The following is a 21,781-nucleotide window of genomic DNA, read 5'->3' as shown; positions in this document are numbered from 1 at the left end:
TTGTAGTAGTATCTGATTAAAACTTACTGGATTGCCAACATCTACCCCCAATTCGCTTACAAAAAACACAGAGTAATAATGCTGGTAACTCTGTATTTCTTCGCTGTGCTTAGTTAAAATATAGTATCCCACATGCCAGTGTACCTGTTGCTACTGAGAAAGAGGAGTTTAAGGTCTTCATAGAAGAAATTCATCATAATTGTACCATGGCCCATAAAGTTTAGAGAAGGCAATCTTTGGAGAGTTTTTTACTAAAGAGGAGATTGAGTTTGAAACATGAGTATAAATTTTTAGTAAACAAAATTTGTGAGAGCAACAGTTTTTTACTTCTCCCAAAGAACTGAATATTGCTCTCAATATTTAAGAAAGATGCCAGCAACTGACAGTTTCCAAAAGTTTATTACTTGTTCATTATTGGCACTACATAGAATACACTGTTTTGTGATTGAACAATCTATACCTCCATTCTAATATAAGAAGTGCGGTAGAGTGGAAACATCAACTTGATGTCAGAAGACCTGAATTTAGTGTCTTATTTCACCATTAACTTCACTGACCTTTGACAAATTGTCTGACTGGTCTAGACTTCAATGTAAGGGAAGAGTTGGAATATTTTTCTTTTGTGTCAGTCTTGCTCTGTTACCCAGGCTGGAGTGCAGTGATGCTGTCATGGTTCAATGCAGCCTCAAACTCCTGGGCTCAAGCTATCCACCCTCTTCAACCTTGTGAATAGCTGGAGCTACAGATGTGTACCTCCACACCCAACCTCTGGAAAATTTTTTAAAGATTTTAAAAACTGTTCTGATGGTGATTTCACATAAAGGGCTTAGTATTTACTAGACTAGGATGTGTATGTATGTAAATTTTTTAAGCTTTAGAATTCTTCCAGAGCTAAGCCTAACTCTTCTAAATATGTTAACTGTATAATTGACATGGATTTGTTAACTTTTTATAATCATGACAGTGACTTTTTATTGTAGAGTGTTAGATTATTACAGATGTATGTAAATATATTCAAGCAGATTTCCAAATGTATATGCATTATTTTAATCATTCAGAATAGAGGAAAGCACATGAAATTACTGAACTATTATTCTTTTTTTTAAAGAGTTAGTGTTAAACTTTAAAAATTATTTTATAGTTTCTTGTCAATATTTTATATGAATTTTAAATTCATAGCCAGTTTTCTGCAGCCTACAGTTACTCCGGCAAACCCATTCTAAATTGGCAGTACATATTTAGGGAAAAGTGGGAAAGTGTATTTTAACTGCTCATTTTCTTCAGTTTTCTAGGTCATGAAGTTCCTCATAAGTCATATCGTGTGATATCATATAAAAAATTAGCCAATTGAACACTGAAAAAGCTATTTCTGGATACTTTTCTCCTTTTTAAAATCTTTCACATAAATACAATAAGAAAAATTTAAGTCAGTTTTAAAAGAGTTTGCTTCACTTGTATGTATTTTAAATATTAGCTAGAATTTTGGATGCACAAATATGTATTGCAAAATCCCTTCTTCTACTGAATGGTATATAAGTTTTTTTAAAATGGAATGCGGATGCTTTAATAAATTTCATATTGCAATGAAGACACTGAGCACTTAGAGACAATGACATCAATACAACGAAAACTGATTCCACAGAACACTTACAAATGCATACATTTTCCTCCAAAGAAACATGTTTTCCACAGATTTAAGTAACAAATGATTTATATAGGATTCTTCTGATTCCAAAATATGTACAGAATTTTTGACTCTCAGAAACTGATTAGCAGTGGTTGAAAAAAAGAGTTGCTTTGCCCAACAACATGACTCTTAGAAAATTCTGTATCAATACACATTTTTCAGTAAGAGTGGTATATAATTTGTTTAAATCATAGTCTCAGTTGAGATTTTAAGTTTATTCCCAACAATATTATGCAAAATTATTTTATTTCAATGGAAAGTTTTTGAAATGGAAGATAGTAAGAGTTGATAAGAATAGAAAGGAAAATTCCTCTCAAATATAAATGTAGTACATTGGCTAAAGGACTAATAATCTAGTAAATTTAGTAGTAGAGTATACTGAAAGGTACATTGATATATGGGCACAAAATACTTCTTATAGTTAGTGGATTGGTCAGTTTTAATATATGGTCTCTTTACACGAAGGTTTTGGTTAAATTAACTCAAAATGTGGAGAAATTAATATTAAGACTTTTTAAAATACTATACAGATATAGGTGCTTTAAAAAAAAAAAACAAAACAGTTACAACCAAAAGAATTGAAATGACCAGTGCACTTTATTTTCCTTTTAGCTCCTGGAGCCTGTCTGCCATCAGCTGTTTGAGCTCTATCGTAGCTCAGAGGTTCGACTTAAGAGGTTCACACTGCAGTTCTTGCCAGAATTGATGTGGGTTTATTTACGGCTTACAGTTAGCCGAGACAGACAGAGTAATGGTTGCATTGAAGCACTTCTGTTAGGAATTTACAATTTGGTAAGTTGAAGATGACAGTTTGGGAAATTTTAAGTATTTTTTAAGGTTCTCTGAAATAATACTTAAGGAATGTTTAGAGAAAAATAAATTGGCCAGGCACAGTGGCTCATGCCTGTAATCCCAGCATTTTGGGAGGCCAAGGCAGGCATATCACTTGAGGTCAGGAGTTCGAGACCAGCCTGGCCAACATGGTGAGACTCTGTCTCTACTAAAAATACAAAAATTAGCCGAGCATGGTGGTGTGTTCCTGTAATCCCAGCTACCTGGGAGGCTGAGGCAGGAGAATTGCTGGAACTGAGGAGTTAGAGGTTGCAGTGAGCCAAGATTGTACCACTGCACTCCAGCCTGGGTGAAAGAGTGAGACTCCGTCTCAAAAAAAATAAAAATAAAAATAATAAATAAATTGAGGCCGGATGTAGTGATTCATGCCTGTAATTCCAGCACTTTGGGAGGCCAAGGTGGGAGGATCACTTGAGCCCAGGAGTTTGAGACCAGCCTGGGCAGCTTGGCCAAACCTCGTCTCTATAAAAAATTAGCTGGGCATGGTGGCATATGCCTGTAGTCCCAGCTACTCAGGAGACTGAGATGGGAAGATCTCTGGAGCCCAGGACGTCGAGGATGCAGTGAGCCATGATTGTGCCACTGTGCTCCAGCCTGGGCAAGAGAGCAAGACCCTGTCTCAAAAAAAGAAAAAACAATTCAAATGTCTATAAGTATAACTTGTTTGAACTAATTAGGTTGAGTACAGGGGTAGATATTGATAATGCATTTTTTTGATAATGTATTTTATAAAGTATGTAAAACTACTGTAATTGATCACATTATTAATATTTTATTCATATCTTCAAATTGTTTTATTTGACCAATATTTATGAATGTTTTTGGATGTATGCCACTGAGTTGGACACTAAAAATATGGAGAATTACATGTGTGGCACCTGCTTTTAGGAAACTCCTGCTATGTTCGAAAAGACATGTTTATAGATAACTAATAATGCGGTTTGTATAATAAGAGGATTTTAGAGAGAAACTCAGATGTTAGCTGAAGTTATCATGGCAGGCTTTATTGAGGCGATGGCATCTAAGCTGGGTCTTATGAAGAGGTATAGTTTTGGCCTGTTGAGATGAGGAGCCGGTGAGGTTTCTGGAAGCAGCTATCAATTGAACATAAGCAGAGAGGCAGGAGAGTCAAGTCACGTCCTGGAAATAGAAAGTAATTCTGTTTGAAGCACAGAGTATATATGCAAGCTGGAAAAGACAATTTTGTGTCAGTTTTGGAGAATCTTTTTAAAGTGAAGAGTTTAGGTTTAGGTTCTCTTTAAAGCAATTAGAGGGTTTTGAACAGAAGAATTGTATTATTTATTAGGATAATGAATCATGGTGGTATGCAGAGAGACTTTTGAATTATAAATTGAATTTAATCACCACTTCTTATATGTTAAAGGCTATATACATAATTGAGAAGAGTGAGGCAAATGGACATGAAATTTCGAGGGGAGGACATCAATTACAGGGAAAAAGTCCATATGGTATTATAGCATGTTAGAATTTTTAAAATCTTAGTAAGAACACAGTGGAAACTGGGGGGAGAAAAGAAACCATAAACACTTCTGAGATACTAGGGGCTTTACATGGAACTTGAAGATTGAGACTTGATTACTTCTGCAAGATGGGGAGGGTATGTTAGAAAGGTTACAAGGACTGTAGGAAGCAAGGTGAAAAGGTGAGGGAGAGTTTAGGAACATGGAATCATCTGCGTTGCACTTTTCTGAAGACTTGGGCAGCACAAGGCACCTTTTCTTGCGCAGTGCAAGGAAGCAAAATAGCACAGCATCATATTTCCATTCTCATGTGCCTCTACAAAATTGGACAGTTACCTGAACTCATCAATAAAGAATCGTGAATTTTATGAATGTATCTTGGAGTCGTTGAGTGGGGTAGCAATTGAGAAACCAAAGTGTTATTTGTCATAAAAATTGCAAATTTTAATAGTTATTTGATAATATATTATGTATTTGATAGTACATTGTTTATGAAACTTTTCTTCTAAGGAATTAAGTACCATAAACATTATTATTTTATTTTTTTCTCATGATGTCCAGTTAAGGACCATTGATATTGAAATTTCTGCACCTTGAAGTCTTATATTTTGTGTATTTAGTATACATTGTAAACAAAATTCCACATAATAAAGTTTAGTTTTATAACTGAAAGGTAATAAGGTACAAGAAAATTTAATCTCATGGTAAATATTCTTCTGTACCAGTGCTCACTCCTCTAACTATTAGTTACTTTAAAAAATCATTAGCAAACATTTCTATCGCTAGAAGTCTGAAGGAAGGAGCAAGGGCTTTAGAATGACTTGTATTCAGTTCAGAACCATGCCCTGCCACTTATTGGCTGTTTTGAATTTAGGCAAGTTACTTAATATCTTGACTTCAGTTGCCTCATCTGTAAAAAAGAAAACATTGTTAGTAGGACTAAAAACAACTTGAAGAATTCATTATGTTGCATAAGGTGTTTATAAATGTTCATTATTATTACCATCAAAATTAAAAGTGGGTTTAAAAAAATGAAAATTGATCTAGGAATAAAATTCTCTACTTTCCTAACTTGCCTGATTGTTTTTTCTTTTCAAGTAGGAAATTTGTTTTATTTATCACTGTGTTTCCTATAGTACTTACCAGCAGATACTTAGTAAATGTTTGTTGATTTAATAATGGAATTTGGTGTTTTAGATTATGCTTAGCATTAAGCTATCATTTTTATTAATGTGTTTAGTGTAATAAAATTCAATAATGGGACACATGAAACAAACATTTTGCAAAGTGTCATGTTTGACAAGTTGTTGACATAACTTGTTGGTGCTGTGGTTCAGTTATCTTTTGACAATGCAAAATTAGCGTACTATAGAAAAATGCTCAGTTATATGTCAGAAATGTAACCCTAGGCTTTGGACTCCTTTTGATTCCCTTGATGTCTGTGTTCTTCCTTTTCTGTGGTTCTCAGTTTTTCTTAATCACAGTGGGAGTTGTCCATGTATTCTTTTCTGTTTTTCCTTCTTTCCCTCCCCAGCACTTCTTTGTTTCAAATAGCCCCAGGGGGAGTTTTATATTTGTCTTAAACAAAATTTAGCATATCCTTTTCACAAATACCTGCAAAGATAAATAAAAAGTACTTGGCTTAATTTGAAATTTAAGAATAAAATTAAAACATTTTTGCTTAACTTAAATCAGGCCCATTCATCTTAGCATAGGCTTTCTCTGAAGCACAGTGGCCCAGATGTGGTGGGACCTGGTTTGAATACAAAGAAGTTATACCCTCAGGGGACTTTTCAGACCTATTTTCCTACCATAATTAGAGGTATGGTCATTATTCACATGTAATTGGTATTCTTCTATGACATAATAAACTCAGAAATGAGCCCTGTACGGAAGTTCTTTGAGGTTTGTGTTTGGTGATGATGATTATTGCTGCTGTTATTGTTTCTTTTTTTTTTTGAAATGGAGTGCAGTGTCACAGTCTCAGCTGTCGCCTAGGCTGAAGTGCAGTGGCAGTCTCAGCTCTCTGCAACGTTTACCTCTGGGGTTCAAGTGATTCTCCTGCCTCAGCCTCCCAAGTAGCTGGGATTACAGGCATGTGCCACCATGCCCAGCTAATTTCTGTATTTTTAGTAGAGATTGGGTTTTGCTTTGCTGGCCATGCTAGTCTGGAACTCCTGACCTCAAGTGATACTGCCTGCCTCAGCCTCCCAAAGTGCTGGGATTACAGGCATGAGCCATTGTGCCCGGCCTGTTGTTTCTTCTTTTTAGGCCATGCAGCTACTCAGTCTCTGACTACTTACTGTAGTCAGAGACTAGATGTAGGTCTAGTAAGGGCAGTCTTCTTTCTATGGATTTTATGCCAGTGATGTATGCTAATATGAGTTGTAAGGGAAATAGACAAAAATAAGACAGTGGGGAAAAGGATTGCTGCAGTTTTCACTCCTCTGATTGTTGTCATCTGTAGGCATATGTGTGTGTGTGTGTGTGTGTGTGTATATATATATATATATTTTTTTTTTTTTTTTTTGAGACGAAGTCTTGCTCTTGTCCCCTAGGCTAGAGTGCGATAGTGTGATCTCGGCTCACCGCAACCTCCGCCTCCCAGGTTCGAGCAATTCTCCTGCCTCAGCCTCCTGAGTAGCTGGGATTACAGGCGTCTGCCACCATGCCTGGCTAATTTTTATATTTTTAGTAGAGACAGGGTTTCACCATGTTGGCCAGGCTGGTCTCAAACTCCTGACCTCAGGTGATCCGCCCGCCTCAGCCTCCCAAAGTGCTAGGATTACAGGTGTGAGCCACCACGCCTGGCCGTAATATTTATTTATAACAGGAATATTGGAGGTGCCAGAGATGGAGAAATGAAGGATACCATTGTCCATTGTCTTTTTTATGAAAATAAAGTGTTTTTAAAAAAATCACAAGAACTGTTGTAGCTTAGTAAAAATTACCTAAATAGGAATTTATTTTTAATAACTTAGACTAATAATCATTTTGTTTGTTTGTTTTTGAGACAGGATGTCACTCTGTCACCCATGCTGGAGTGCAGTGGTTGATCTCAGTTCACTGCAGCTTCCACCTCCAAGGCTCAAGGGATCCTCCCACCTCAGCCTCCTGAGTAGCTGGGACTACAGGCCTGCGATACCATGCCCAGCTAATTTTTGTATTTTTTTGTAGAGATGGGGTTTTGCCATGTTGCCTAGGCTGGTCTTGAACTTCTGAGCTGAAGTGATCCGACTGCCTTGGCCTCCCAAAGTGATGGGATTACAGGCCTGAGCCACCACACCTGGCCCAATAATTATTAATGTGGCTTATTTCAGGTCATTCGTTTATTGCTGAATGATTGTAAGAGTTTCTTTTATTCAAGATTCATTCATAAATGTTCTCACCATTTAAAAAAAAAAGGATAACTGTGAGGTGTTGCATTTGTTAATTAGCTTGATTGTTTTAATCATTTCACAGTGTATACATATATTAAAACATTGTGGTTTATGCCATAAATATATAATGTTCATTTGTCAATTATACCTCAGTAAAGCTGGAAAAAAATTCATTCTCTATTAAATTAATGTGTTTTTCTTGTTTTCGTAAGTGTGGATCTCTTGGATAAGACTTTTAATTTTAATCTGTTTAGCATAGCCATGTTTTTACTAAAAGATCTAATCACTTGTAATCTTCCCATCCTGTATGTGAATTTAACATCAAATTGATTTGTTTGCCTGCCTCATGTCTTTGCTGTCATATTGTATTTGATTTAGTATAGTATTGTACTCAATATCTATCTCTCTGTGGATTCTGTGGATTATAACTCTACTACCAAAGTGTACAAATTTGCTAATAAGTTAAAAGATAAACTAGGGTGGTAATATTTTTATCCATTACTATTTCTGAAAAATCTTCCTACTGCCAATCATATATTCTGTAAATTAAGAAAGTAATTATTATTTCATGTAGATCTGTGATTATTTCATTATCTTTGTATATTTTTTGACTATAGGAAATCGCTGATAAAGATGGGAACAATAAAGTTCTGTCTTTCACTATCCCCTCCTTATCCAAGCCTTCAATATACCATGAAGTAAGTAACATTGGAAAGGTGGAATTATTTTAAATTATATTGAGTAACAAATCAAAAAGTCAACTTCTTATCAGAGATAAATATTCCTAAAATATCTTTACTGATTTGCTTCTTAAAAGTGGATGTTTGTTATTAGAAGACTGAGCTGTGACGAGAGAGTCAGAAAATAATGAAAAATTTTCTTTAGTTCTTTTGTTTTTTTTATTCTTCTATCAGTATCTTTTTTGTTTGTTTATTTGTTTTTTGAGATGGAGTCTCGCTCTGTCCCTCAGGCTGGAGTACAGTGGTGCGATCTTGGCTCACTGCAACCTCTGCCTCCTGGGTTCAAGCGATTCTCCTGCCTCAGCCTCCCGAGTAGCTGGGACTATAGACGCGTGCCACCACGCCCGGCTAATTTTTTTATTTTTAGTAGAGATGGGGTTTCACCATGTTGGCCAGGCTGATCTTGAACACCTGACCTCGTGATCCGCCCGCCTCGGCCTCCCAAAGTGCTGGGATTACAGGTGTGAGCCACCGCACCTGACTCTACCAGTATCATTTTTTACTCTCGTTAGTCTTTTATGAATTGTAAAAAAATTCGTTAATTTTTAAAATATTTTTATTTTTAATTTTTTAAATAATAAGCCTTAAAAATATTCTTTAATTTTTAAAGTCTTCCATACTACTTAGAAATCACCTTAGATTGATTTGTTTTTGTTATTCTTTATTATTCTAGGAAAATAACTACTTAAAAGAATGTTGACACTCTAATTGTTGTATTTCAGTTTAAAGGAATCTAATTGCTGCGTTCTAGGTGTTCAGTACATTATACTTTTTGCTTATATTTATTTGGTTGAAGAATTTGAGAACACTGATAATCATGTAGGTAAATGATGCCTGTTGAGCTGAACTTCTACTTTCTGGCTTTAAGTAAAATCCAATAAGAAACTTATGAATCAAACTTCTGGTCTGCAGTGGCCTTTATTGCCACTACACTAAGTTGTGAGGATAACATTTAAAGAAACTTTACTAGTAGTCTAAAAATTGTATTCTATTTTCCTGTCAGCACACAGTATCCTGACCATCTTATAGCTCTTTGCACTATTAATTTGCTTAATTAATTCTGTGGGACTTTGTTTTGTGTTTAAAATAGAATGTCTCCCATTTAGCCGGGAATCATTTTAGCACAGTATATTTCTGAGTAATAGATTTTAATTAAGTTCTGTGTATCATGAAATAAAATGGAGAGTAGTAAAGTATTAAAGAATGGATGGTTCTTCAATTTTTTTTTTTTTTTTTTTTTTTGAGACAGAGTCTCGCTCTGTCACCCAGGATGGAGTGCAGTGGCACGATCTCGGCTCACTGCCACCTCTGCTTCCCGGGTTCAAGCGATTCTCCTGTCTCAGCCTCCCGAGCAGCTGGGACTATAAGTGCATGCCACCACGCCCGGCTAATTTTTTTGTATTTTTAGTAGAGATGGGGTTTCACTGTGTTAGCCAGGATGGTCTTGATCTCCTGACCTCTTGATCTGCCCACCTTGGCCTCCCAAAGTGCTGGGATTACAGGCATGAGCCACCGCGCCCGGCCTGGATGGTTCTTCTAACTTTAGAAACATGAACTCAATAATGTTAGTATTAAAGAGACATTTGGGCCGGTTATGGTGGCTCAGGCTTGTAATTCCAGCACTTTGGGAGGCCAAGGTGGGTGGATCACTTGAGGTCAGAAGTTTGAGACCAGCCTGGCCAACATGGCGAAACCCCGTCTCTACTAAAAATACAAAAATTAGCTGGATTTGGTAGTGGGTACCTGTAATCCCAGCTACTCAGGTGTCTGAGGCACAGGAATCACTCGAACCCAAAAGGCGGAGGTTTCAGTGAGCAAAGATCATGCCACTGCACTCCAACCTGGGAGACAGAGTGAGACTCTGTCTCAAAAAAAAAGAGAGATATTTGATTATAGTCTTTAATGTTGTTTGTATAATTATAAGCAGTTGTACTCTGTTCTGGAATATAGACATTAAAATGGATGTATTTTTAACCTTTAGTTTTTTCAGCAACTTTTCATACTCCCTTAAATATTAGATTTATTACATAACTTTTAAAAAATGTTTTTAGTTTTATATTTTACAGGCAATTTCCAAAAGATGCTATAGAATTTATATAATTGACAGTTGAAAGATTCTGAACCTTTTCCGTGAAGAATGAGAAGAATAAATGATCCAAAACTGCCTTTTGTGGAAAAGAAAATTAAATATTATTACATGATACAGATTTTTACTTCATGGTTGAGACATTGTCTCATACTGTACCTTATTTTTGTAGCCTTCAACAATTGGATCCATGGCTTTGACAGAAGGGGCGTTGTGTCAGCATGATCTAATCAGAGTTGTTTATAGTGATCTTCATCCTCAGAGGGAAACGTTCACTGCACAGAACCGGTAATGGTCAAAACTGTATATAGTAACAACTTGTATGTATGTATGTATGAATATATGAATGAATGAATAACAGAGTCTCACTCTGTCACCCAGGCTGGAGTGTAGTTTGTAGCCACAAACATGGCTCACTGCAGCCTTGACCTCCCAGGCTTAAGTGATCTTCCCACCTCAGCTTTCCAAGTAGCTAGGACTACAGGTGTGCACCACCATGCCTGGCCAGCCAATTTTTTTTTTTATTTTTTGTAGAGAAAAGGTCTTGCTGTGTTGTCCAGGCTGGTCTCGAACTCCTGGCCTCAAGCACTTCTCCTGCCTCAGCCTCAAAAAGTGCTGAGATTATAGGCATGAGCCACTGCATCTGGCCCATTTATTTATTTATTTAGAGACAGAGTCTAGTTATGTTGCCTAGGCTGGTCTTGATCTCCTGGCCTCAACGTGATCCTCCCACCTTAGATTCCTGAGTAGCTGGGATTACAGGCATGTACCACTGCACTCAGCTAACAATCGTTAACTTACACTTAGTAGTTAACTATAATTACTTCAGTTCGAGTTTGGTATGAGAAGAGTCCAAAAGGTGAATACATCATAGTTGTGAAATACCCATTGTCTAATGTTTGGTATTATGTTATGGTCATCTTGTATAAAGCAGTGTAAAAAGTGGATGTGCAGTCAGTCAAACCAGGATTCATACTCTAGTACTGCAATTTAGAAATTTTTCCCTCAGACAGTTTATCTACTCTGTACACCTTGCTTTCTTGGTTGTAGAATGGGATTCGTACCTGAAGTTAGACAGAGTTTGAGGGACAGGTTGCAAAATTGCCCTCATTTCTGACTAATTGAAAGTTTTGGGAGTTCCCAAAACCAAACTCTTGTTTGATAATTTGCTAGAAGGACTCACAGGATTCACTGAAAGCCATTATACTCACAGTTTTGGTTTATTACAGGGAAAGAATACAGATTAAAATCAGCCAAAAGAGACACATATAGTAGAATATGAAGGGTTTCAAATACAAAGCATCTGTTGTCCTTTCCCCTGAAGTCAGGATACATTACCCTCCTGGCATCAATGCATGACAGTAAACACAAAGTATTGGTAATGGGAGAGGCTCATTTAAGCTCTGGTTTCCAGAGTTTTTTTTATTGAGGCATCATTATGTAGGCATGATTGATTAGGTTGATTGCCCACTTGGTTGATCTCAGCCTCCACGTGGACTGATGCAGTGTGACCCAGAGCTCTACCACCTTAAATCACATGGTAGTTCTTTCTGGCATGGCCAACTCCTACCTAAGAGAGTCAGAGGTGGTCAGTCCGGCCCGAAGTTCTGGTGTTACCAGTCTCTGCCCTAAACAAAGACTCTTTATCAGATTAACTTCCTAGGCGCAAAGGCCAGATGTCTCTTTGGGCAAGGCCAGTTTATAGATGGTCCATGAATTATTATGGTTCAACAACTTTACAATGGTATGAAAGCAATATGCATTCAATAAAAACTGCACTTCAAGTACCTGTGCAACCCTTCTCATTTTTACTTTCAGTACAGTGTTCAGTAAATTACATGAGATATTCAATTTTATGATAAATATAAAATAGGCTTTGTGTTAAATGATTTTTGCCCAACTGTAGGGCTAATGTAAGTGTTCTGAGCATATTTAAGGTAGGCTGGACTATGCTATGATATTCAGTAGGGTAGATGTATTAAATGCTTTTTTGACTTATGATATTTTCGATTTACAATGAGTTTATTGGTATGCAAGTCCATCATAGGTTGAGAAACACCTGTATTTATTTTACAGGCTGTCCCCTGGTCTTTGGCCAAGGCTCAGAAATGATCATGTTTATCTGGGCATCTACATTTAGTATAGCATTTATATGACAGATACTATCATTACGAATATGCCTAACATTTGGAGGAGCCAGTGTAGGTTATGGATAGATTTAAAGAAATAACTAATTCATCCTTTAATGTTTGCATATATTTTCATATTTTTGCACAAATTTGATTACCTCACCCCTCTTCTTTATCTACCTTGTGGTAAACTTGTGCAGAACTATTTGTCATAGAAATTAGTTAATGATTAGCTAAATCTAGTTCCTCCTCAGACAAGTCATGTTCCATTAGTATTCATTCTAAGGAGGCTTCAATTCAATTTCCAATACATATGACCAATATTATAACCTTACCAACAATGCCAGTATTATACCATGTCACAGGATGGCAGTAAATGAAACCTGAAAAATAAGAGCCAAAGATACTGGCACATTCATAGAGTACCAGTCAGTCATTAACAATTATCCCAGTTCATCATCATTTATGACCAAAATATCTCCCAGAGAGAAGTCACTCAAGTTTACAGACTTCTGTTCAACCTTATTAAGTTCTAAAAGCAGGAGTAGTCTCACAAACGCATGACTTTTACTATTTCAGGCATCTAGTATAATTGAGCTAATAGTATCATCTCTTGCTCTGAGTGTCTTCCAAGGTGCTAATGTATTTCCCACATTGCACAACTCATTTATTCATTTTAAAAAATCTCGCCAGGCGCAGTGGCTCATGCCTGTTATCCCAGCACTTTGGGAGGCCGACACAGGTGGATCACCTGAGGTCAGGAGTTCAAAACCAGCCTGGCCAATGTGGCAAAACCCTATCTCTGCTAAAAATACAAAAAAAAAAAAAAAAATTAACCAGGCGTGGTGGTGGTGCCTGTAATCCCAGCTACTCGAGAGGCTGAGGCAGGGACAATCACCTGAACCAAGGAGGCAGAGGTTGCAGTGAGCTGAGATCGCGCCAGTGCACTCCAGCCTGGGTGACAGAGCAAGACTCTGTCTCAAAAAAAAAAAAAAAAAAAAAAAAGCCAGGCGCGGTGGCTCACGCCTGTAATCCCAGCACTTTGGGAGGCTGAGGCGGGTGGATCACAAGGTCAGGAGTTCGAGACTAGCCTGGCCAACATGGTGAAACCCTGTCTCTACTGAAAACACAAAAGTTAGCCAGGCATGGTGGCGCATGCCTGTAATCCCAGCTACTCAGGAGGCTGAGACAGGAGATTCGCTTTAACCTGGGGAGGCAGAGGTTGCAGTGAGCCAAGATCGCGCCATTGCACTCCAGCCTTGGCGACAGAGTGAAACTCCATCTCAGAAAAAGTAAATAAATAAATAAAAATAACAAAGTAAAAAATAAAAAAATCTCAGCTACTATTTCTCTCTCTCTTCATTTATACTCAGACTTTTCTACCTTGGAGAGAGGTTAGGTTTAACCATCGTGTTGGTCTGTATTTCTGGCAGCAAAACTGGCTAGCAAGTGCCTCCCTATCAATTCACTCCCAAGGATGTAGGGTAGATTTATATAAAGAACTAATGTGCTATCACAACTAGGCGATAAATATACATTCTCTGTCAATCCTAATTTTGCCAGATGGAATGAAGGCACAGCCTAGCCCATCAGGCCTTTAGGAATTCTGACATAAAGATTTGAAGGTGTAGTTCCGGTTTTTTTGCTTAGGAATCATCTCTGCTCCTTGCACCCACAGTTGCAGCACTGGTACTGGAACCACTGCCTTAGGTGGGAAAAAAAATGTTGAGGTGATGTGGAAAAGAAGGGAAAAAAGTATAGTAATACCACCACCTTCTGTCACTATGAGAAGAACAGAATAGTAATGATGACTATCCCAGCATCATCTCTCCACTGCCTCATCCCAAATCCCCCAGAAAAACAGAGCAATCTCTCTAGTGATAATTGGCCCTCCCTTGGCCCCGATCAGGTTAAGTACACAGTCATGAAGGCCTATAAGCCAACCCTTCATGCCTGTATCTCACCCCAACCTTTTAGACCAAAAATATCTCATTTGATTGTTCCAATTATTTTCATTTTTCAATTGCTTTCATTCCACATAATTGCTTGTTCCATTACCCTGAGGATGTCTCTTTGCCCATTGTTGGACTTCTGGTCTTTTTTTTTTTTTTTTTTTTCGAGATGGAGTCTTTCATGTTGCCCAGGCTGGAGTGCAGTGGCAAGATCTCGGCTCAGTGCAAACTCCGCCTCCTGGGTTCACACCATTCTCCTGCCTCAGCCTCCCAAGTAGGTAGGATTACAGGTGCCCACCATCATGCCTGACTAATTTTTTGTATTTTTAGTGAGACAGGGTTTCACCTGTCTCAGGTGTTTTGGTCAGGCTGGTCTCAAACTCCTGACCTCAGATGATCCACCCGCCTCAGCCTCCAGTGGCCTGGCCATGTGGTCAGGCAGAAGGGTAATATAAAACTGGCCTATTAAAGGGATGCCTGTATGGAAAAAAACAGGCATATGGAAATCACTATGGGAATTTGAAGAGTGCATAAGTAGGATATGTCAATGCACATCAGGAGAACCCCTTTCTAGAATCAGGTGACTGGCACCTATGGGCAAATATCCCTGTGTATACACCTGGAGTGATCACTTGGGTCCATGAAATGAGTGGACATGGTGGTACTGCAGCAATGCAGAGATGGGTTGAATTTAGACATATTTTTTGTACCGTCTGAGGCATAAAATGCCAATAAAACAGACAAAGACTGCAGATGGCTATGGGGCAGATTCCTCTGGGGGAAGGTCCTGCGCATAGCTGGCAAGCTGAACAGATGCCAGCAGTCTCTAGAGGTGACAAATGGGTCCTGACAGGAACAGACACTGCATTAGGTTTTGCTTCTCAGATTGTGGATCAAATGCTCAGAGTACTGTAAAAGGACCAGAAGATATTATACCCATATGGACTGCTTAGTTACATTTTTGGAGCAAGAAACACACTTTAAAGACCAAAAGTCCAATGGCCGGGTACAGTGGCTTACGCCTGTAATCCCAGCACTTTGGGAGGCTGAGGCGGGCGGATCACGAGGTCAGGAGATCAAGACCATCCTGGCTAACACAGTGAAACTCCATCTCTACTAAAAGTACAAAAAATTAGCCAGGCATGGTGGCGGGCGCCTGTAGTCCCAGCTACTTGGGAGGCTGAGGCAGGAGAATGGTGTGAACCCAGGAGGCGGAGTTTGCACTGAGCCGAGATTGCGCCACTGCACTCCAGCCTGGGCAACAGTGCAAGACTCCATCTCAAAAAAAAAAAAAAAAAAAAAAAAGGCAGAGGTTGCAGTGAGCTGAGATTGCGCCACTGTACTGCAGCCTGGGCAACAAGAGTGAAATCCATCTCAAAAAAAAAAAACAAAAAAACAGCAACAACAACAACAAAACCCCCAAACATAGCAGCAAACTGCATGCAATTCAGCCAACCTGCCAAGCTGATATATTTTCACTTTTTTTTTTTTTTTTAAAGATGGAGTCTCGCTCTGTCGCCCAGGCTGGAGTGCAGTGGTGTGATCTCTGCTCACTGCAACCTTTGCCTCCCAGGTTAAGCGATTCTCCTGTCTCAGCCCCCTGAGTAGCTGGGATTACAGGCACATGCCACCATGCCCGGCTAATTTTTGTATTTTTAGTAGAGATGGGGTTTCACCATTTTGGTCAGGCAGGTCTCGAACCCCTGACCTTGTGATCCACCCACCTCAGCCTCCCAAAGTGCTGGGATTACAGGCGTGAGCCACCATGCCCAGCCTTTTTTTTTTTTTTTTTTTTTTTTTTTTTTTTGAGACGGAGTCTTGTTCTGTCGCCCAGGCTGGAGTGCAGTGGTGCGATCTCAGCTCACTGCAGCCTTCACCTCCCTAGTTCAAGCTATTCTGCCTCAGCTTCCCAGCCCAGCTTTTTCAAGAATAAGTCTTGGGCTGGACACATTGGCTCATGCCTATAATCCTAGTGCATGGATTGAGGTGGGAGGATCACTTGAGGCCAGGACTTCAAGAACAGCCTGGACAGTATAGCAAGACCCACTCTCTTAAAAAAAGAATAGCTGAGTGTGGTGATACATGCCTATGGTCCTGGGTACTCTGGAGGCTGAGGCTGGAGGATCAAGCCCAGGAGTTTGAGGCTGCAGTAAGCTATGATTGCACCACTGCACTCCAACCTGGGCAACAAAGCGAGACCCCATCTCTTAAAAAAAATTTGTATTTCTTTCTCTAGCGGCACATAGATATCTTATTCTTTTTAATGATGAGTTATTATTCCATTTTATGTATGTACCATCAATTTTTAGCCAGTCTCTTATTGAGTAAATTTAGATTGTTTTCAGTTTTTTGCTACTATAAACAATATTGCAGGGAACACAATTTTTGTACATACATTTGCGTAAGAGCACGAAAAGTATCTATAGGATAAATTCCTAGCAGTGAAATTGTTATGCTAAACAATATCTGTGGCCGGGTGCAGTGGCTCACGCTTGTAATCCCATCACTTTGGGAGGCCGAGGTGGGCGGATCACGAGGTTAGGAGTTCGAAACCAGCCTGGCCAACACAGTGAAACCCGTCTCTACTAAAAATACAAAAATTAGCTGGGCGTGGTGGCAGGTGCCTGTAGTCCCAGCTACTCAGGAGGCTGAGGCAGGAGAATCGCTTGAACCCGGGAGGCGGAGGTTGCAGTGAGCCGAGATCGCGCCACTGCGCTCCAGCCTGGGTGACAGAGGAAGACTCCATCTCAAAAAAAAAAAAAAGAATGTCTGCTTTAGTTTGAGTAGATATTGTCAAATTAGCCTTGCCAAAACAACTATACCAATTGAATGTCCTACTAGTAGTTTGAGAGTTTTTCCTGCTACTAACTCCCAATACTGATTATTTTCAAAGTTTTTAATCTTTACCAATCTGATAGTTAAAAACTAGTGTCGCATTGTTATTCATTATTGTTTTTCTTTACCTGTGAACTGCATATTCATGTCCTTTGTCCTTTTTTTTTTTTTGGCCGGTTGGTGGCAAAGGTTTGTTTCACTGTATTGCCCAGGCTGGTCTCAAATTCCTGAGCTCAAGCAGTCCTCCCACCTCCACCTCCCAAAGTGCTGGGATTATAGATGTGAGCCACTGTGCCCAGCCCCATTTTTCTTGAGCTGTGTATTTTTTTTTTTCCTAGTGACTTGCAATAGTTCTTTGAATATTGAGGAATTGACACTGGTTTTTCATGTTGCACGTTTTCAGTTAATTATTGACTTTACATTTATTTTTTAAATTGAGATATAATTCACATACCATAAAATTTACCCCTTTAGGGAGCCGGGCGCAGTGGCTCATGCCTATAATCCCAGCACTTTGGGAAGCTGAGGCAGGTGGATTACTGGAGGCCAGGAGTTTGAGGCCAGCTTAGCCAACATGGTGAGACCCTGTCTCTACTAAAAATACAAAAATTAGCCGGGTGTGGTGGCGCATGCCTGTAATCCCAGCTACTGGGTGGCTGAGGCAGGAGAATCACTTGAACCCAGGAGGCGGAGGTTGCAGTGAGCCGAGATTGTGCCACTGCACTCTAGCCTGGTGGCAGAGTGAGACTCTGTCTCAAAAAAAAAAAAAAAAAAATAGAAATAAAATTTACCCCTTTAAAGCATACAATTGAGTAGTTTTTGTTACTAGACATTTTACATGAATGGATCCATACAATATGTTGCCTTTTGTGTATGGCTTCTTTCACTTAGCATGTTTATAAGGTTTGTTTCTGTGGTAGCATGTATCAGTACTTTCTTTTTATATAATATTTCATTGTGTAGATATACCACATTTTATTTATCCATTAGTGGATGGACATTCGAGTTATTTCTATTTTTTCTTTTTTTGGCTGTTATGAATAACTCTGCTCTCTTTAGTCTATTTGGGCTGCTATAACAAAATACCTTAGACTGGGTAATATATAAACGATAGAAATGTATTGCTCACAGTTCTGCAGATTCTAAAGTACAAGCTTAAAGTGCCAGCAGATTCAGTGTCTAGTAAGGGCTCATAGTCTCTGCCTCATAGATGGCACCTTCTAGATAATCAAATGTAGGAGGGCAGAGCTGTCATGACCTAATCGTTTCCCAAAGGCCCCATCTCTTTTTTTTTTTTTTTGAGATAGAGTCTAGCTCTGACACCCAGTGTCACGATCTTGGCTCACTGCACCCTCTGCCTCCTGGGTTCAAGTGATTCTCCTGCCTCAGCCACTTGAATAATTGGTACTACAGGTGTGCAACACCATGCCTGGCTAATTTTTTTTTTTTTTTTTTTGTAGAGACAGGATTTCACTATGTTGGCCAGGCTGGTCTTGAACTCCTGACCTCAGGCGATCTACCTGCCTTGGCCTCCCAGAGTGCTGGGATTATAGGCATGAGCCACCTCACCCAGCTGCAAAGTCCCCACCTCTTAATACCACCATATTGAGGATTAAGTTTCAACATGAATTTAGACCACAACAGCTGTTTTGAACTTGCATTCACAAATTTTTGTATGAACATACATTTTCAGTTCTTTTTAGTATATACCTAGAAATAGAATTGCTAGGTCATATGGTAATTCAACACTTAACTTCTTGAGGAACTGTCATGCTCCTTTCCAGAGTAGCTGTACCATTTTACGTTTCTACAACAGTGTATGAGGATAGCAGTTTCTCTGCATTCTCACACTTATTTTCCATCTTTTTGATTGTAGCCATCTTAATGGGTATAAAGAGTGATATGGCATTCTGATATTTACTTGTTTTTGCTGTATGTTTTAGTTTTTTATGTAGTCAGCTTTATCAGGAATACACATACATTTTTTTCCCCAAAGCTAAATATGCTTTAGCTCTGCATATTTTTCTTTTTTTCTTAAGACAGGGTCTTGCTTTGTTGCCCAGGCTGGTGTGCAGTGGCATGATCATGGCTTACTGCAGCCTGCAGCCTAGAACCCCTGAGCTCAGGTGCTCCTCCTGAGCTCAAGTACTCCTGCCTCAGCCTCCTGAATAACTAGGACTACCGCCATGGCCCGCTAATTAAAAAAGTTATTTTTGTACCAGTGGGGTCTCAATATGTTACCCAGGCTGCTCTTGAATGCGTGAGCTCAAGCAATCCTCCCTGCCTCAGCCTCCCAAAGTGCTGGGATTTCAGGAATGACCTACTGGACCGAGCCTTCTATTTCTTTTTTTTTTTTTTTGAGATGGAGTCTTGCTCTGTTGCCCAGGCTGGAGTGCAGTGGCATGATCTCAGCTCACCACAACCTCCGCCTCCCGAGTTCAAGTGATTCTCTTGCCTCAGCTTCCCGAGTAACTGGGACTACAGGCGCGCACCACCATGCCCAGCTAATTTTTGTATTTTTAGTAGAGACGGGGTTTCACTATGTTGGCCAGGCTTGTCACGAACTCCTGACCTTACGATCCACCCGCCTCGGCCTCCCAATGTGCTGGGATTACCGATGTGAGCCACTGCGCCTGGCCCTTCTATTTCTTTATAGTCTCTTTTTCATCCTAGTAGAGTTCGTTAGATGTCTGGCAATCTTTTTTCCCTCATGTTTAAGAATAGGGGAATAGGCTGGGTGCGGTGGCTCACACCTGTAATCCCAGCACTTTGGGAGGCCGAGGCAGACAGATCACCTGAGGTCAGGAGTTCGAGACCAGCCTGGCCAAAATGGTTAAACCCTGTCTCTACTAAAAATACAAAAAAAATTAGCCGAGTTTAGTGGTGGGCACCTGTAATCCCAGCTACTCAGGAGGCTGAGGCAAGAGAATGGCTTGAACCTAGGAGGCGGAGGTTGCAGTGAGCCGAGATCGTGCCATTATACTTCAGCCTGGGTGACAAGACCGAGATGCTGTCTCAAAAAAAAAAAAAAAAGTGGGGAGAGGGAATAAAAAATGAGAAGCTCTGACCATGTTAATATATGGGTGATTTGAGCTAGTATTGGTGTAAAAGTTATTGTGGTTTTGCCATTTAAAAAAATTTTTTTTTAATTTTTGCACCAACCTAGTAACTGACTATAAACTTCACCATAGGATCCCACTAGGCCATTCATTTGGAAAATTTCCCAAGTCCATATCATTAAGTCATTTTTCTTAGAGTGGTCAAATTCCCTAGAAACAACTCTTCTGGTATCTTAACTAGAGATCTTGTTGCTAGTATTTTGGTGGCCAACTGGCAATATCTAGTCAGGTATATTTCACTTCACTTAATCTTCCTATTTTCAGTTTGGCATCCACCCCCATCACAGCTGGGGCTCCCAGGTAGAAATTCGTTTTTATCCTTTCAGAGAATAAATCTCCATTCTTTTACCTAGATATATGGAGAAAGTGAAGGGATCTGAAAGTATGGCTGCTTCCAGATCAGACTTTCAACTTGATTTTTAATTTTTCATTTTGAAATAACTTCAGACTTACAAAAAACATTGCTAAAATAGTACAAAGAGTTTCCATAAACCCTTCGCCATTCATCTATGGGAAGCTTTTTAGAGGTACAACTTCCCTGGTTCCTACCCAAGGATTTAAGTGGGTCAGCTGGGTTAAGACATAGAAGTTTATATTTTTAAAAAGGTCTCTAAATAACTAATGTGCATTCAGATTTAGGAGCCACTTTCTTAGACATTATAAATGTTAGGAAAGCATTTATTTATTCTTTCAACAAGTATTTATTAAACAATTATTTTAGACACTGTGCTGGACACTAATGATAGAGATGAATAAATCAGGATCTCTGTTCTAAAGTTGCTTTATTACTAAATGGGTAAAAGAGACATAGAGGCGTAAAATTACAATTCAGTGGGATAAATGCTATGTTAGAGCTGCACAGGTAAGGGACTGGTTTACTTTAGCAGAGAGAATTAAGAAGGGCTTTATGGCTAAGGTAAAAATTTGATCTAGGACTTGAAATCTTATCAGGAATCACCCAAGTAAAAAAGTATATTCTATTAAGAAGGAGCAGCAAGCATTAAAGCAAGGGATTCTGAATGGTTACAGCATATTGTTGGAATGGTAAGAAGATTGATGAAGTGTGGTATATGTGGTTGGTAATGGAGGGAAGTAAGGCTGGAGAGGAAGGATGAGGGTGGATTTTAAAGTACCTTGTAAGAAGGACTTTGATTTTAAAGGACCTTGTGATAAGTTTGGATTTTATTATGAAGTCAGTAGGAAGATGGTAGACTTATTCATAGGGGAGTCATCTGTTCAAGCACGATTGATTGATTGATTGATTAATTGATTGATTTTTTGAGATGGAGTCTCACTCTGTTGCCCAGGCTGGAGTGCAGTGGCACAATCTCGGCTCACTGCAACCTCCGCCTCCCGGCTTCAAGCAATTCTCCTGCCTCAGCCTCCTGAGTAGCTGGGACTACAGGCATGTGCCACCACGCCTGCCTAATTTTTGTATTTTTAATAGAGACGGGGTTTCACCATGTTAGCCAGGATGGTCTCGATCTCCTGACCTTGTGATCCACCCACTTCGGCCTCCC

General features: G+C 39.3%; 1 protein-coding gene and 1 long non-coding RNA gene across 24 annotated transcripts in view; one reads left to right on the top strand and one right to left on the bottom strand.

The window, feature by feature from the left end:
- Nucleotides 1-21,781, top strand: part of HYCC2 (hyccin PI4KA lipid kinase complex subunit 2) — a 145,624-nt gene that overhangs the window by 98,853 nt on the left and 24,990 nt on the right. For all 23 annotated transcript variants that reach the window (XM_063712462.1, XM_054548652.2, XM_063712467.1 and 20 more), the window contains 3 exon segments: nucleotides 2,300-2,479; nucleotides 8,018-8,098; nucleotides 10,399-10,514. In XM_063712462.1, the coding sequence (XP_063568532.1) occupies nucleotides 2,300-2,479; nucleotides 8,018-8,098; nucleotides 10,399-10,514 (377 nt within the window).
- Nucleotides 2,477-21,781, bottom strand: part of LOC129058098 (uncharacterized) — a 53,748-nt gene continuing 34,443 nt past the window's right edge. The window contains exons 2-3 of the long non-coding RNA XR_008522952.2: nucleotides 10,386-10,501; nucleotides 2,477-3,679 (exon numbers count right to left, since the gene is read on the bottom strand). This is a non-coding gene — a long non-coding RNA (uncharacterized LOC129058098). The remainder of the gene's footprint in view (nucleotides 3,680-10,385; nucleotides 10,502-21,781) is intronic.

The sequence above is a fragment of the Pongo abelii genome, chromosome 11, assembly GCF_028885655.2.
Source record: "Pongo abelii isolate AG06213 chromosome 11, NHGRI_mPonAbe1-v2.0_pri, whole genome shotgun sequence".
Taxonomy (NCBI): domain Eukaryota; kingdom Metazoa; phylum Chordata; class Mammalia; order Primates; family Hominidae; genus Pongo; species Pongo abelii.
The sequence above is the reverse complement of the archived record's forward strand: the minus strand, read 5'-3'. Positions and strand labels throughout refer to the sequence as shown.